At 59.1% G+C, this 12,977-nt stretch overlaps 2 protein-coding genes across 10 annotated transcripts; one reads left to right on the top strand and one right to left on the bottom strand.

Moving 5' to 3' along the window:
* Positions 1-41: 41 nt before the first annotated feature.
* On the bottom strand, positions 42-4,192 carry RPL18 (ribosomal protein L18). The gene is made up of 7 exons (XM_003997532.6): positions 4,066-4,192; positions 2,647-2,733; positions 2,197-2,304; positions 1,644-1,742; positions 779-902; positions 626-695; positions 42-157 (listed from the first exon to the last, which is right to left on the bottom strand). Exons 1-7 carry the CDS (start codon positions 4,066-4,068, stop codon positions 82-84), a joined length of 567 nt encoding a protein of 188 aa, XP_003997581.1. The 5' UTR covers positions 4,069-4,192; the 3' UTR covers positions 42-81.
* A 141-nt stretch (positions 4,193-4,333) lies between these two features.
* SPHK2 (sphingosine kinase 2) lies at positions 4,334-12,929 on the top strand. 9 transcript variants are annotated; one of them, XM_006941032.5, is made up of 7 exons: positions 4,334-4,480; positions 5,372-5,618; positions 8,788-9,265; positions 10,174-10,323; positions 10,462-10,556; positions 10,642-10,757; positions 11,205-12,929. In XM_006941032.5, exons 2-7 carry the CDS (start codon positions 5,580-5,582, stop codon positions 12,307-12,309), a joined length of 1,983 nt encoding a protein of 660 aa, XP_006941094.2. In that variant the 5' UTR covers positions 4,334-4,480; positions 5,372-5,579; the 3' UTR covers positions 12,310-12,929. The 9 variants fall into 9 exon arrangements, with proteins under 9 accessions (XP_006941094.2, XP_006941095.2, XP_006941093.2 ...); XM_006941033.4 differs by lacking the exon at positions 4,334-4,480 and adding an exon at positions 4,487-4,772; XM_006941031.4 differs by lacking the exon at positions 4,334-4,480 and adding an exon at positions 4,487-4,807.
* Positions 12,930-12,977: the final 48 nt, after the last annotated feature.

Genomic DNA, 12,977 nt, shown 5'->3' with positions numbered 1-12,977 from the left:
CCCCTGTCCCTCATCCCCGGAATAACACACAAGAAGACGTCAACAGTCCAAATCTTTTTAATAACAAGGCAGGGTCTGGGGTTAGTTTTTGTAGCCTCGGCTGGCCCTGCGGCCTCTGGCGCGCTCGAACTTCCGGCCCTTGGATCGCACGTAGGGTCTGCGGGAGGGAGAAGAGGGTGAGACCGTGCCCACACAGGAGTGGCCAGCCCCAATGGGACACGGACAGCTACAGAGCAGCACCGGACACGGGATGGGGTGGGGGGTGAGGGGGAAGGACTGGGGAAGGCCGGGAGTGCAGTTAGCATCAGGCACCCAGGAAGGATTCATCTGAGCTGCCCCAAGGGCAGGGTAAGAGGCAGGCTCCGTGAGGGAGGTGCAGACTCAGGCCCTGCATTTATATGCTGGCTCTGCAGGGCCTCAACAGGAGCAGCTTTAAGCCAAGTCTTGAGGAAGAAGCAGTAAGACCAGGTTGGTGGTGGTGGTGGTGGGGGGTGGTTCTACGGAGGCCTGATGCTGGGTTGGTGTGAGAAACAGAAGGGGCTGGAAGCGGGGCAAGGCCCCCAGACCCACCGGGCGGGGTCCAGGGAAAAAGTTAGGGCCAGATGCAAAGGCTGGGTATACTCACTTGGTGTGGCTGTGTGGGGTCCCTGGGGCCTTGCCGAAATGCCTGTACACCTCTCGGCCCTTGCGCGGACCTGGGGAAGGGGAAGGGAAGGACTGGATCAGGCAGGGACCCGGCGCCCGGAAGTAGCCACGGGAGCCACTAAACCCCACTCACCAGAGAGCAAGACGGTGCCACAGCCCTTGGGGGAGTCCAGGGCCAGCTGGTCGAAGGTGAGGATCTTGCCTCCAGCTTTGAGGATGCGGCTCCGGGCACGGCTGCTCACACGCAGTGCGCACACCTGGGGGACACGCAGGACAGGAGTGTCAGACCCCTGGCACGGCCACCCACGGCTGCTGGGACTTCCTCTCCGCGGCCCTGGCCCAGCAGTCACCCCACTGCTTGCGGCGCCTGCTAATACCGTTAGAGTGAGCTTCCTGAGTTGACAACAGCTATTCTTTCCATTTTAAAAAACGTTTATTTATATTGAGAGAGAATGTTCACGTGCAGGGGAGGAGCAGAGAGAGAGAGAAAGAGAGAAAGAGAGAATCCCAGGCAGGCTCCACCCTGCCAGCACACAGCTCAATGCGGAGCTTGATCCCATAAACCATTAGATCACGACCTGAGCCAAAATCAAGACTTGGGACACTTGACCTACTCAGCCACCCAGGCGCCTCTGAGGCCAATTTGTTTCTAAAATTGCCTTTAACACTGCAACACCCTCAAGTTACTACGGATAAGGAAACGGGGGTAAAAAAGACCCCAGACGTTGTCCACAGGCCACAAACTGCCAGAGAAATCTAGATCGGAAGCCAGGCTACACGACTTGAGAACCGGCACTGCCAACAGGGACCCAGAAGGGACGTGCCCAGGGACACCCACCATCAAGAACGCCAAGATCATCCCCCTTCAATCCTAAAAGCTGCTCAAACGGGTAGGTGTGACGCCTGCCTCACACAGTGCAGACCTGAGACAGGTCACCCAGGCCCCGGAGTCTGCTCTCGCCCCCCCCACCATGCCCGGGAGCGCCCTCCTCACCCACCTTCAGTTTGGGCACCTCCTGGACCCGCACGTCATCGGTTATCGTCCCAACAACCACGGCGGTTTTGTTTTCCCGGCCAGGCAGCTTCATCTTCCGGATCTTTGGAGGAGGAGAAATGCACGTGAAGCAAGTTCCTTCTGGTGTCTAAACCCCATCCCACTGCTCCAGGCGCCCCCAAGGGCACAAGAGACACGTGTGCCCTGACGGGGCCAAACCCACCCGCGCCCCACGTCCCAACTAGCTCCTCGCTGGTCTAGCCTGGGAAAAGCACCAGACACGACACGCAAGCAGACTGTTCAACAGATCGCTCCTGACGCTTAAGGACTGCGTCATGAGACCTGAAACCACACGAACCCACTGTAAGTGCCCCCACTTTACAAGAAAACAAGGCCGAACCACTCAAGTACCCGCCGCTGTTCAGCCTCAAGGGTCAGAGCTCTGTGCCCACCGCTGGGTGAAGTAAACCAGCCGATGGCCAGGCTCCAGGCCTCCCCGCCCACCCAGAGCCCAGCTCTAAGACAGGATCCAGTCGCTCCTCGAGTCAGCCGCTCACCATCCGGGAAAGGGACAGAGGTGGCCGGTTGGTGCGACTCATGAACAACCTCTTCAACACAACTTGGTTAAAGGTAGAGTTGGTCCGTCTGGCCAGAAACCGGTACAGCTGGAGGGAAGAGAAAAGGAAGGATGAGAACCGAGGGCAGCCCACACCCCCCCCTCCAACCTTCCAGCAAATGGCAAAAGAAATGATGTTTGGGGCTAGCAAGGTTTTTAGGGCTTTCCCCCATCCCACTGGGCCCCAAGGAGACCCTCCAAGCCCCCTCCCCAATCCCCAGATATAGACAGCCTAGACGCTGAGAACACTGAACCTTCCGGAACCCCGGGCAAAACCAGTTACAAGCTTGCCAAGCAGACCCCTGGAGGAGCCTGGGGACCAATACTAGAATGTTCTAGAAGTCACAATTCTGGGGTGGTGCTGCCTAAGGGTCTCAGGCCTCAAACTCACCTTGACCAACAGTCTCAGGTAGATGTCCTGGCTCTTGGGTTCCTTGCGCCGAACCTTTCGGTCCTTGTTGTGGCGGATGTCGACTCCCTGCAGAGTTAATAAAGCAGAGATTACGGACCCAACTCTGATCTGGCAGATTATTCGCCCGCAAAAATGAGTTGATTACTCATCTCCGAGGAAGAGCAAGGACCCCAGTCTCTGAAGAGACAACAAATCCCCGGTCCACCCCTAGGTGACATGCAGAGAGTCACTTACAATCTTCTGGGCCTCAAATGACCCCTATGAAAAGCTTTCACACAGCAGTCACACCAACTCAAAAAAAAGATTTTTTTAAAAAATTCTTTAAAATCTATTTTTTGACGACAGAAGCCAAGGGCAGACTCTACCTAACAACTTGGCGGAGAATCTTTATTTGGAACTCACTCAACGCACAACCAATAGGAGAACCTTTCCCGCACTTACCTCCCCGAACCCCACAACCTTAGGAGGGAGTTTCCCACTTTTACGGAGAAAACTGAAGAAGCCACCGTTTCCACTACACCGTACCCCAACTTCTGCCCCGAGATTTTTTTTTTTAACGTTTATTTATTTTTGAGACAGAGAGAGACCCAGAGCCCGACGTGGGGCTCGAACTCACGGACCGTGAGATCGTGACCTGAGCTGAAGTCGGACGCTTAACCGACTGAGCCACCCAGGCGCCCCGATTTTTTTTTTTTAATAGACCAAGTTAGGAATTGCAAAGAACTACTTGGTTATCCGTAGCTCCCTTTTCTCCAACATTTAAGGTATGCAATCATCTATGATGCGTTCTTCGGACAAACTCTTCCAAACTCACATCGGTCACACAGGATTACTGTGTCCCCAACAAACAGACCGACAAATGGGGGTACGGAAAGGGAAGGCAAGATCACGGGGCGGACAAGGAGCTGAGACTTCAGCGGTTTGCCTGGCCACGAAACCCAGGCATTGGACGGTCAGAGACCCCCCACCCCCACCCCACCCCCCCAAACCTCCCGCCCCAGAACCCAACGTGCCAGGCCAGGAGGGATGACAGGTCCAGGTAGAGGCAGCAGAGACAAGAGATTAAGAACGGACGTGGGACCAGCGCCTGGGTCGGAACCCTGGCTCTGCCACTTCCTGGCAGGGTGATCCCGGTCACGTCACTTAACCTCCTTGTGTTTCAATACGGCCATCTACTTAATTGTACATATAATAACAAAAGGACAAGGGAGGGGGCCGGAGGCTGAGATGACCGACCTATCCCTGGTCTCCGAGCCTCCCCAGCAGTTCCCCCACCGCGGCGGTCGCCCCCTCCGAGCTCCCCTGGCATCCCTGCTCCCCTCCGGCATTCCCCCAGCCCCAGTCCGAGACGGATGGCGGCGGATAGCCGGGGCCCCCGGCTCTTCAAAGCACGCTCACCATGATGGCGCCTCCCGCTCAGCCAGGTCCGGAAAGAGAGAACAGCGCCGGGGTGGGCGGGGAAAGCCTTCAGCGAGTGGCGCCTCCGTGACGTCACACGGGCACGACGCGGCGCGGCACTCGAGCCGAGCCCCTTCACGGCGAATCGCCTCCCCGGCCGTAGGGGCGATTCCGGAATAAGTGGACGAACCACCAACGGGGAACGAGCGCTACGTCGAGGAGGAGGGGCCAAGCCCGGCGGGGGCCTCTCTGGCCCCACCAGTCCCTGTTCTCGATAGTTTTCCGGAAGAAAGGGATCTGGGAGCGAGAGAGATGTGGCGCAGAGCTGGGAGAACGCGCCGCGCGGTGACGCTCTGGCCCGACGCCGACGGCCTCTCTGTGGCTCCGGGAGGACCCGGCGGGCCGAGTACTGGAGGTGAGGAGGCGGAGCTGGCGGGGCCTGTCGGAACCTCGGGAAACTTCTGACCCCACGCTTCAGGCATTTCCTTATCTGGCTCACCTCCCTTATCTCGTGCCGCGCTGGTTTGGTGCGGCCTTAGCTCGGGGAAGTCCTACCTGAGATCTAACCCGAGATCCGCTTGCTGCAGCCCAGTCTAGAGCATCCCGCATTTCCCATTTTTAGATGCCGTTTCTCCCCCTCCTCTTTCTCTGACCCCCTCCTCAGCCTCTGCCATCTGGGGCTGCTTTTCCCAGCCGGAGAGATTCAGGTGACCCAGCGCGATCAGTGCGAGGGCTTTGCACGGTACTGGAATGCGGAGGGGGCGCACAGAAGCCCCGGGCCTGGGGGGGGGTGGGGGGGGGTGGAGAGGGAATCGCTGAAAGGCTCCAGAAAGAGAGGGGGAGGAGAGACTTTGAAGGAGGGGAAAAGCCTCAGAGGGGAGGAGGATTGGAGACCCAGAGGGGGAGTGGACAGAGACCGAGGGTGAGGGAAATGGAGACCTAGAAAGAGAAGGGAGATGGAGATTGAGGGAGAAGCAGAGACACAGAAAAGAAGGTGAGATGGGGTCGTGTCAGCTGTAGCCAAATTCAAATCCCGGCTCTGCGAATTACTAACAGTGTGACCTTGGGCAAGTCACTTAACCTCTCTGCGCCTTACTTTGCTTGTCTACAAAAATAGGCTTGGCACATATTTTCCAGAATTACATAAGTTAGTAAAAAAAAAAAAACGCTTAGTACCATGCTTTACACATGAGCACTCAATACAAATTAGCTTCCATTCCTATTATCGGCCCTTATTGTGTAAGACCGGACAGACTGGCTGGGGCAGTGACAAAGCTGACCTGTCCCCTCTTTTCTCCTTCCTCAGGGAAGCCCTGCCTGTTGGGCCTCCAGCACATCCAGCCTGGCCTCCGGTCGGCCTGCCCTTGATCCTCCTACTTATTCACCTGTCCTCCACGGGGCCAGAGGCCAGGCCCGCACTGTCAGGCCTGACTCCTTGCCCATACCACCCTCCCATGGCCTCCTGCCCGGGACCAGGGTCTTGCTGATGTGGTAACAAAGCAGAGGGCCAGCAGATGAATGGACACCTTGAAACAGAGGAGCAGGGGGATCAGGTAAGGAAGGGTCCACGTGAACGTGAAGATCACCATACCATGGGACACAATTTTCTTCGTGTTGCTGTGCCCTTGCGTTTGTGACTTGGTCTCTGTTGTTGAGTCCCAGCCTCTTTGTCTGGTGTGCCTGCCTTTCTCCCCAACTAAGATGTGTGTTTCCCTGTCTCTCCATCTTTCTGTCCCCTGTCGCTCTCTGGATCATTCTTTGGCGTATATTATCTGGTGCTGTTGCTACTCTGGGTTTAAACACAAGGAACATTGTTTGACAGTAAACGAACTTCCTCCATTCATCACTTTTAGCAAGTTCTGTCCCTGTCTCCTTCTGCATGTGTCTTTCTGTGATTCTGTTTTTTTGGTCTCCTGATACTATTCATGTCTTTCTCTCCATTGCACAATTTCTTTGCTTCTCTATGTCTCTGTCAACATTTCTGCTTTCTTTTTGTTCAATTTATTTTTATGTTTTATTTCATATTTGAGAGAGACAGAGACAGCGAGCAAGGGAGATGCAGAGAGATAGAGACAGAATCTAAAGCAGGCTCCAGGCTCTGAGCTGTCAGCACAGAGCCCCACGCGGGACTCGAACTCATGAGCAGTGAGGTCGTGACCTGAGCTGAAGCCAGATGCTTAACCCACTGAGCCACCCAGGCGCCCCAGCATTTTTGCTCTCTGACTTGTGGATTTCGGTTCCTCTGGGCCTCTGGTCCTCCAACATCGTCTTCCTCCCTCATCCCTGACCTAGAGGTCTGTCTCAGATACTGGTTCTCCCCATCTCTCTCTCTCTTTGTTTCTTTGTCTTGCCATGTTACTGGGTCATTCAGTGGGCAGATGTCCATGTCAGGCTGCCTCCATCCTGGTTTGGATCCAAGGTAAATAGATGAATTAATGAGCCTCTTCTCCCTGGCTTTCGTTCCAGAACTATCTGTCTCCATCTCTGTGTCCATCATTTTCTGGGTCTTCTTGTGGCCTTAGCCTTGCATGTTCTCAATTCTATTGTCTTTGTTTCTTTGTATATATCTCTGTTTTTCTTAGCGCCTGTCTTTCTGTAACTATCTGAAAAACAGAGGGCACTCTAAGTCTCTTACTGCTTCTGACTCTGCTTTTCTGGGTCTCTTTTACTAACTTCCGTTGCATATCTCTGGGTCTTTGTTACCTGTGTTAGGGTCAGTCTCTAATCTGCAGGCGGAGATCTTCCTCACGTCCCTTTTCTTTTATAAACTCAATGGACAGGACAGGCCTACCACTTGCCCTCCACAAAGATGGCGTCAGCGGCGCTGTCAATGGAGTCGTGACGCCCCCCTCTGCTGCGCGTGTGCCCTCACCTACTATGGCAGCTGATCTCGCGGAGCGCGATACCCCGCCCAGTTCTCGAGCTGTCCCTCCGCTAGTCCCTGCGCCAAGCTCGCGAGCCGGCTGGCCCCGCCTCCCGCACGCTTTCACTGGTGCGGCTCAGGCCGGCTGCGCGGCCATTGGCTGAGACGATGCACACCCTCCCCCCACCCCTGGGTCTGATGGGGGCGGTTGGTGCTGACTTGAGGGGCCGCCCGGAGGAGGACTCGGCGTGTGAGGAGGGTGCGGGGGTAGGATCAGGGACCCGAGTCTGGGGGACTGCGGGACCAAGAGGAACGGAGACGCAGGCCGGGACTGGGTTACCAGGGGTGTGGGATGGAGACGCAGGACCAGAACCGGGATTGAGGGATCCAGGAATGGAAACCCAGGTCTGGGACTGGGTTCTGGAAATGGGGTGGGAATACAGGACCTGGACCGGAGGAACCGGAGACAGGAACTCAGGCTTATGGATTGCGGGGAATTTATGGATGGAGACCCATGCCCAGGTCTGGGGGACCAGGAGGCAGGGGCTGGAGAGAATGGAGACCGGGCCTGAGACTTGAGGACCTGGGGACAGAGGCTCAGGCCCAGGACTGGGGGAGATCTAGGACTCTCTACTTAAGCCTGATTTGAGCTAACGGATAGGGGAGGGATCCGTTCAAGTTAGGGGTGGAGCCTGAGGGAGCTGCCCAGGGCAGGGGGCAGAGGTGACTTCTGAGGGTGAGTCCATAGATGGGGGTGCATCTGGAGCAGCTCTGGGCCCAGGAAGGAGAGGGCAGGACCAGCAGGTGGCTGGGTGGGCGGGGCGGTGGGGGACAAAGGTGAGCTGGAAGGTGGCAGAAGCTGGGCAGAGGGCAGGGGGAAGGTCTGTGGGGAGGGGACCTCAGGTCCGGCTCCTACCCCCTCCCTGGAGAGCAGGCGGCCAGACGCCCAGGTCAGTGCTCGGGGTCCAGCTCTTGGCCCCTGCCCCTTTCAGGTGCCTGCATGTGGCTTCTCTAACTCTCTGACTCCTTAGCTCCTCCGTGTCACACCCCTTTCTTGATCTCTCCAGCTGTCGACACCCCCCCCCCCGCCCCTCCTATCTGCCCTGTCCTTTGTCTTTCTGATCCTCAGAGGACCTCCTGGGGCCCCTAAACTCTGACTCTCCTAAGTATCTTTCATCATCTGAGCTGTCTGCTCCTTGAAGCTGGTGGTCTCCTTCTCTCAGAGTTTGTCTGGCTTCTAGAACTTCTCCCTCTCTTTGGGTCCCAGTGTCTCTCCCTTGTTACTTTCTCCATCTGGAGATGACCGTGTGAGCATGTGTGTGTGTGTGTGTGTGTGTGCGCGCGTGTGTGTGCGCATGGTGTTCTCTATCTTTGCGTGTCTGTTTCTTTATATCTCCACCATCATGATCTCTCTCCTCTGCCTTATTTTTCTCCAAAGCCCTTGTTAATCCAACATACTGTATATTTTACCTCTTCGTCTCGTTTTTCTGTCTTCTGATAAGACTATAAACTCCACAAAGGCAGGGATTTTTGTCTGTTCTGTTCCCTGCTGTGTTCACTGGGCCTGGCACTGTGACTAGAACATAGAGGGCACTGAATAATTATTTGGGGGATAAGTGAATGAGTGTTTGCATGCCCGGCTGTCCACCCTCCAGGATGCTAGCCTTCCTATACAACTGACTTCTGTCCTGTGTCCTCAAGGTCTCCCCCCACCCTTGTCTGAGCCTGTCTGTTTCTGATGCTCCCATCTCGTCTGTCACCGCCCCCCTTGTCTCCTTGTCCACAGGCCCCGCCCCTGCTTTTCTCTATCAGCCATAGGGGTCTTGGACTCTGACTCCTGCCCTCCTCCCTCCCCACAGAGGCCAGACCAGGAGCTGACCTGGAGCTGGGGCCACAGGCCTAGAAGCGCCCCGGACAGGGCCAAGGCCATGGCCCCCCCACCGCCGCCACCATTGGCCGCCAGCACCCCGCTCCTGCATGGCGAGTTTGGCTCCTTCCCGGCCCGCGGCTCCCGCTTCGCCCTCACTCTCACACCACAGGCCCTACACGTACAGCGGCTGCGCCCAAAGCCTGAAGCCCGGCCCCGGGGCGGCCTGGTCCCGCTGGCCGAGGTGTCCGGCTGCTGCACCCTGCGGAGCCGCAGCCCCTCGGACGCAGCGGCGGCCTACTTCTGCATCTACACCTATCCGCAGGGCCGGCGCGGGGGCCGGCGCAGAGCCGCCCGCACCTTTCGGGTCGACGGGGCGGCCACCTACGAGGAGAACCGCGCTGAGGCCCAGCGCTGGGCCACTGCCCTCATGTGTCTGCTCCGTGGACTGCCGCTGCCTGGGGACGGGGGTGAGGCACTACACAGCCGCTCTGTCCCTAGGGCCACCTCGGTGTCTCCGTGGGTCTCCCTCTGTGGGCATCTCTGTCTCTACTGTGTGTCTGTCTGTGCTGTGTCTCTCTCGGTCTGTATCGAAAGAGTGATAGACAGGGACGGGCCCCAGAAGGAAGAAAACCACAGGCAGAGAAAACACGATTGGTGTCTGCTGCTCCCATAAGTGGTTGTCGGTGTCCCCTCCCCCCTTCCATGGGCCCTGACCACAGATGAGTCAGAGGTTCCCAGGCTGGCGCGAGCAGCAGACTGAGACATGATTAGTCACCACCCAGGGACAGGCACTCACAGAGGTCCCCTAGGGCAGCCCAGGAGCCCAGAGGTGGCATCTAATCCAGCCTTTGGGGGTGGAGGGTGGCCAGAGACCTTTGGGCAGAGCGCCCCACTCCCCCCAGGCTTCTCAGTTGGCACAGGAAGGTAGAAGTTCAAGGGTCTCCAGCTGGTGAGTCTGCCTTGGACTTCCAGGATCCTGCTGGCTGGCTGGCTGGGGGCCCTGGGGGACGGGAACGGGGAGGGGGCCTTGCACGGTGCAATAACCTGATCCTGGATTCCAGGTGTTTGAGGAAGAGGAAAGTGAAAACCACAGCTCTCCTTCCTCCCCCCACACATGGGTCCAAAGGGCATTGGGATTAGACACCCAAGTCCTGCCTTTGGGGGACGGGGGGTGCGGAAGGTGCATACCTGAGCCTCAGCAGCCGAAGCCCCAGAGGAAAAAAAAAAAACAAACCAAAAAACCCACCTTTGACTTCCCAGCAGTCTCCTGTGCCAGCCCTCCACCAGTTCCCCTGGGTCTGTTTGCAGTTTACTGCTTCTGCGGTGAGGGGCCTGGGTCTGGGGCCCATGTAGACGCCTTCCCCTCTCTTTGCAGAAATAACCCCCGAGCTTCTGCCAAAGCCACCCCGATTGCTCCTATTGGTCAATCCCCTTGGGGGGCGGGGCCTGGCCTGGCAGTGGTGTAAGACCCACGTGCTGCCCATGATCTCCGAAGCTGGGCTGTCCTTCAACCTCATCCAGACAGGTAAGGGCTGTGTCAGGATGGGATGGAGGTAGGGGCTGGGGTTGGGGGGGAGGCTAGGACTCCTGAGCCTTGAGTCCTGGGGCGTGGTGGCGGGACAGAGCCGAACAGCCTGGCTCACCTCCGACTTCCCCACGCTAGAACGACAGAACCACGCCCGGGAGCTGGTTCAGGGGCTGAGGCTGAGTGAGTGGGACGGCATTGTCACGGTCTCCGGAGACGGGCTGCTGTTTGAGGTAGGGCGGGGGCATCCTGCTTGAGCACTGGGGCGCGGGGTTGGCCTGGCCCCGGGACCCAGGTGTCTGGTCTCCCGCCCTCCAGGTGCTGAACGGATTCCTGGACCGCCCTGACTGGGAAGAGGCTGTGAAGACGCCCGTGGGCATCCTCCCGTGTGGCTCAGGCAATGCCTTGGCCGGAGCTGTGAACCAGCATGGGGGGTAGGTGGGGTCCTGCGTCGTAGGTGAGCCTGATACCGTGAGGGGAGGGATGAGTCCTCCTGCGGCCTGGCACTTAATGTCCCCAAGTCCCCTTTGCCCGCCAGCCCGCTGCCAATCAGTCTGACTGGGGTGCTCCCCATACACCCCCCACCCCCCCGACATTTTTGCCGGATTGTTCCCAGCTGTGTCCCTAGTGCCCAGAAGTGTACCTGGCACACAGATGGCACTCGGGGAACGCTCATGGAATGAAGTGACAGGGAGCCTGGTTCAGTAAGAAGAGTCCATCCCGAGGGGGCCCGATTGCTGCAGGCGGGCCAGGCCACCACCCCTCCCCCCCCCCCGCTTCCCACCCCTTCTGTGCCTTTCTCCTGCTACCCTGTGCTCTGTGCCTCTCACCCAAGCCCGTCTACTCTTTCCCACCGTGTCCATCCGTCTCTGGCTGTGAAGGTTTGAGCCTGCCCTGGGTGTGGACCTGCTGCTCAATTGCTCGCTGCTACTCTGCCGGGGCGGCAGCCGCCCGCTGGACCTGATGTCTGTGACGCTGGCCTCCGGCTCCCGCTGCTTGTCCTTCCTGTCTGTGGCCTGGGGCTTCGTGTCAGACGTGGATATCCAGAGCGAGCGCTTCAGGGCCCTGGGCAGTGCCCGCTTCACACTGGGCACGGTGCTGGGCCTCGCCACACTGCACACCTACCGAGGACGCCTCTCCTACCTCCCTGCCACCGTGGAGCCCACCTCACCCACCCCTGCCCGTGGCCTGCCCCGTGCCAAGTCAGAGCTGACCCTGGCCCCGGCCCCGGCCCCGGCCCCACCTGTGGCACACTCACCCCTGCATCGTTCAGTGTCTGACCTGCCCCTGCCCCTGCCCCTGCCCCAGCCCGCCCTGACCTCCCCTGGCTCGCCTGAACCCCTGCCCATCCTGTCCCTCAATGGCGGGGGCCCAGAGTTGGCCGGGGACTGGGGTGGGGCTGGGGATGCCCCCCTGTCCCCAGACCCACCACTGCCCTCACCGCCTAGCTCCCCTAAGGCAGCTTTACTGTCACCCATCACCGAGGGGGTCCCAGAAACGTTAGCATCCTCTGGGCTTCCCCCTCCCACCCCCGGCTCTCCGGGAGCCGTCTCTACCAGGGGTCCGCATGACCACCTGCTCCCTCCTTTGGGCACCCCACTCCCCCCAGGCTGGGTGACGCTGGAAGGGGACTTTGTGCTCATGCTGGCCATCTCCCCTAGCCACCTGGGGGCAGACCTGGTGGCAGCTCCCCACGCGCGCTTTGACGACGGCCTGGTGCACCTGTGCTGGGTGCGTGGTGGCATCTCCCGTGCTGCGCTGCTACGCCTTTTTCTGGCCATGGAGCGAGGTAGCCACTTCAGCCTGGGCTGTCCGCAGCTGGGCTACGCCGCGGCCCGTGCCTTCCGCCTCGAGCCTCTCACGCCTCGGGGCGTGCTCACTGTGGACGGAGAGCAGGTGGAGTACGGGCCACTGCAGGCGCAGATGCATCCGGGCCTCGGCACGCTGCTCACTGGGCCTCCCGGCTGCCCGCGTCGGGAGCCTTGAACCCAACGAAGCTTGCGGCCCGCCGGGGGCGGGGCCAACATTCCAAGGAGGCGGAGCCTGACCTAAGGGCGTGGCCTAGCTGCTAGAGTTAGGGCGAGGGTCCCACACGCAGGGGCCCCAGCCCCGTCTCAGGATTGCGCCCGCCCCCAGGGGACCAGAGGTAAAGTTGGAGTGTGGCCGAATTCCGGAGGCTCATGATGGTCCCAAACGGGCTGGCCCCGAGGGTAGTGCCTGACCGATGAGGGCGGGGCTCAGCCCAAACCCTCGCTTCCGGCTCGTAGGACGCCAGGTCGACTGAGGGCGGGGACTGTCTTACGTCTTGTCCAATGACGGGACCTGTCATGTGCGGGCTGGGGAAGGCCTTAGTTCATTAGCCAGTCAGGGCCCGGGTCTCGCCCCATCCATTCCGGTGCCTCCACTTAACTGGCCAATCAGCCCACGAGGGGCAGGTTCCCCGGGGCCGACGCTCGGATTTGCACTAATGTTCCTCCTCACCCCCTTGCCGGTGGGGGGCGGGGAAACGACCGTCTCCTGTCTTCTGTCTCCTGTGCGTCCCGACCCCAATCTTCAGAGCAATTGAAAAGGTCTATGCAATAAAGGCAGTCGTTGCATTCCTCTCAGACCGTCGTCCCTGCTGCACCACGCAACCCGTGGGAGGGATCCAACCC

This window comes from Felis catus, chromosome E2, assembly GCF_018350175.1.
Source record: "Felis catus isolate Fca126 chromosome E2, F.catus_Fca126_mat1.0, whole genome shotgun sequence".
Taxonomy (NCBI): domain Eukaryota; kingdom Metazoa; phylum Chordata; class Mammalia; order Carnivora; family Felidae; genus Felis; species Felis catus.
The sequence above is the reverse complement of the archived record's forward strand: the minus strand, read 5'-3'. Positions and strand labels throughout refer to the sequence as shown.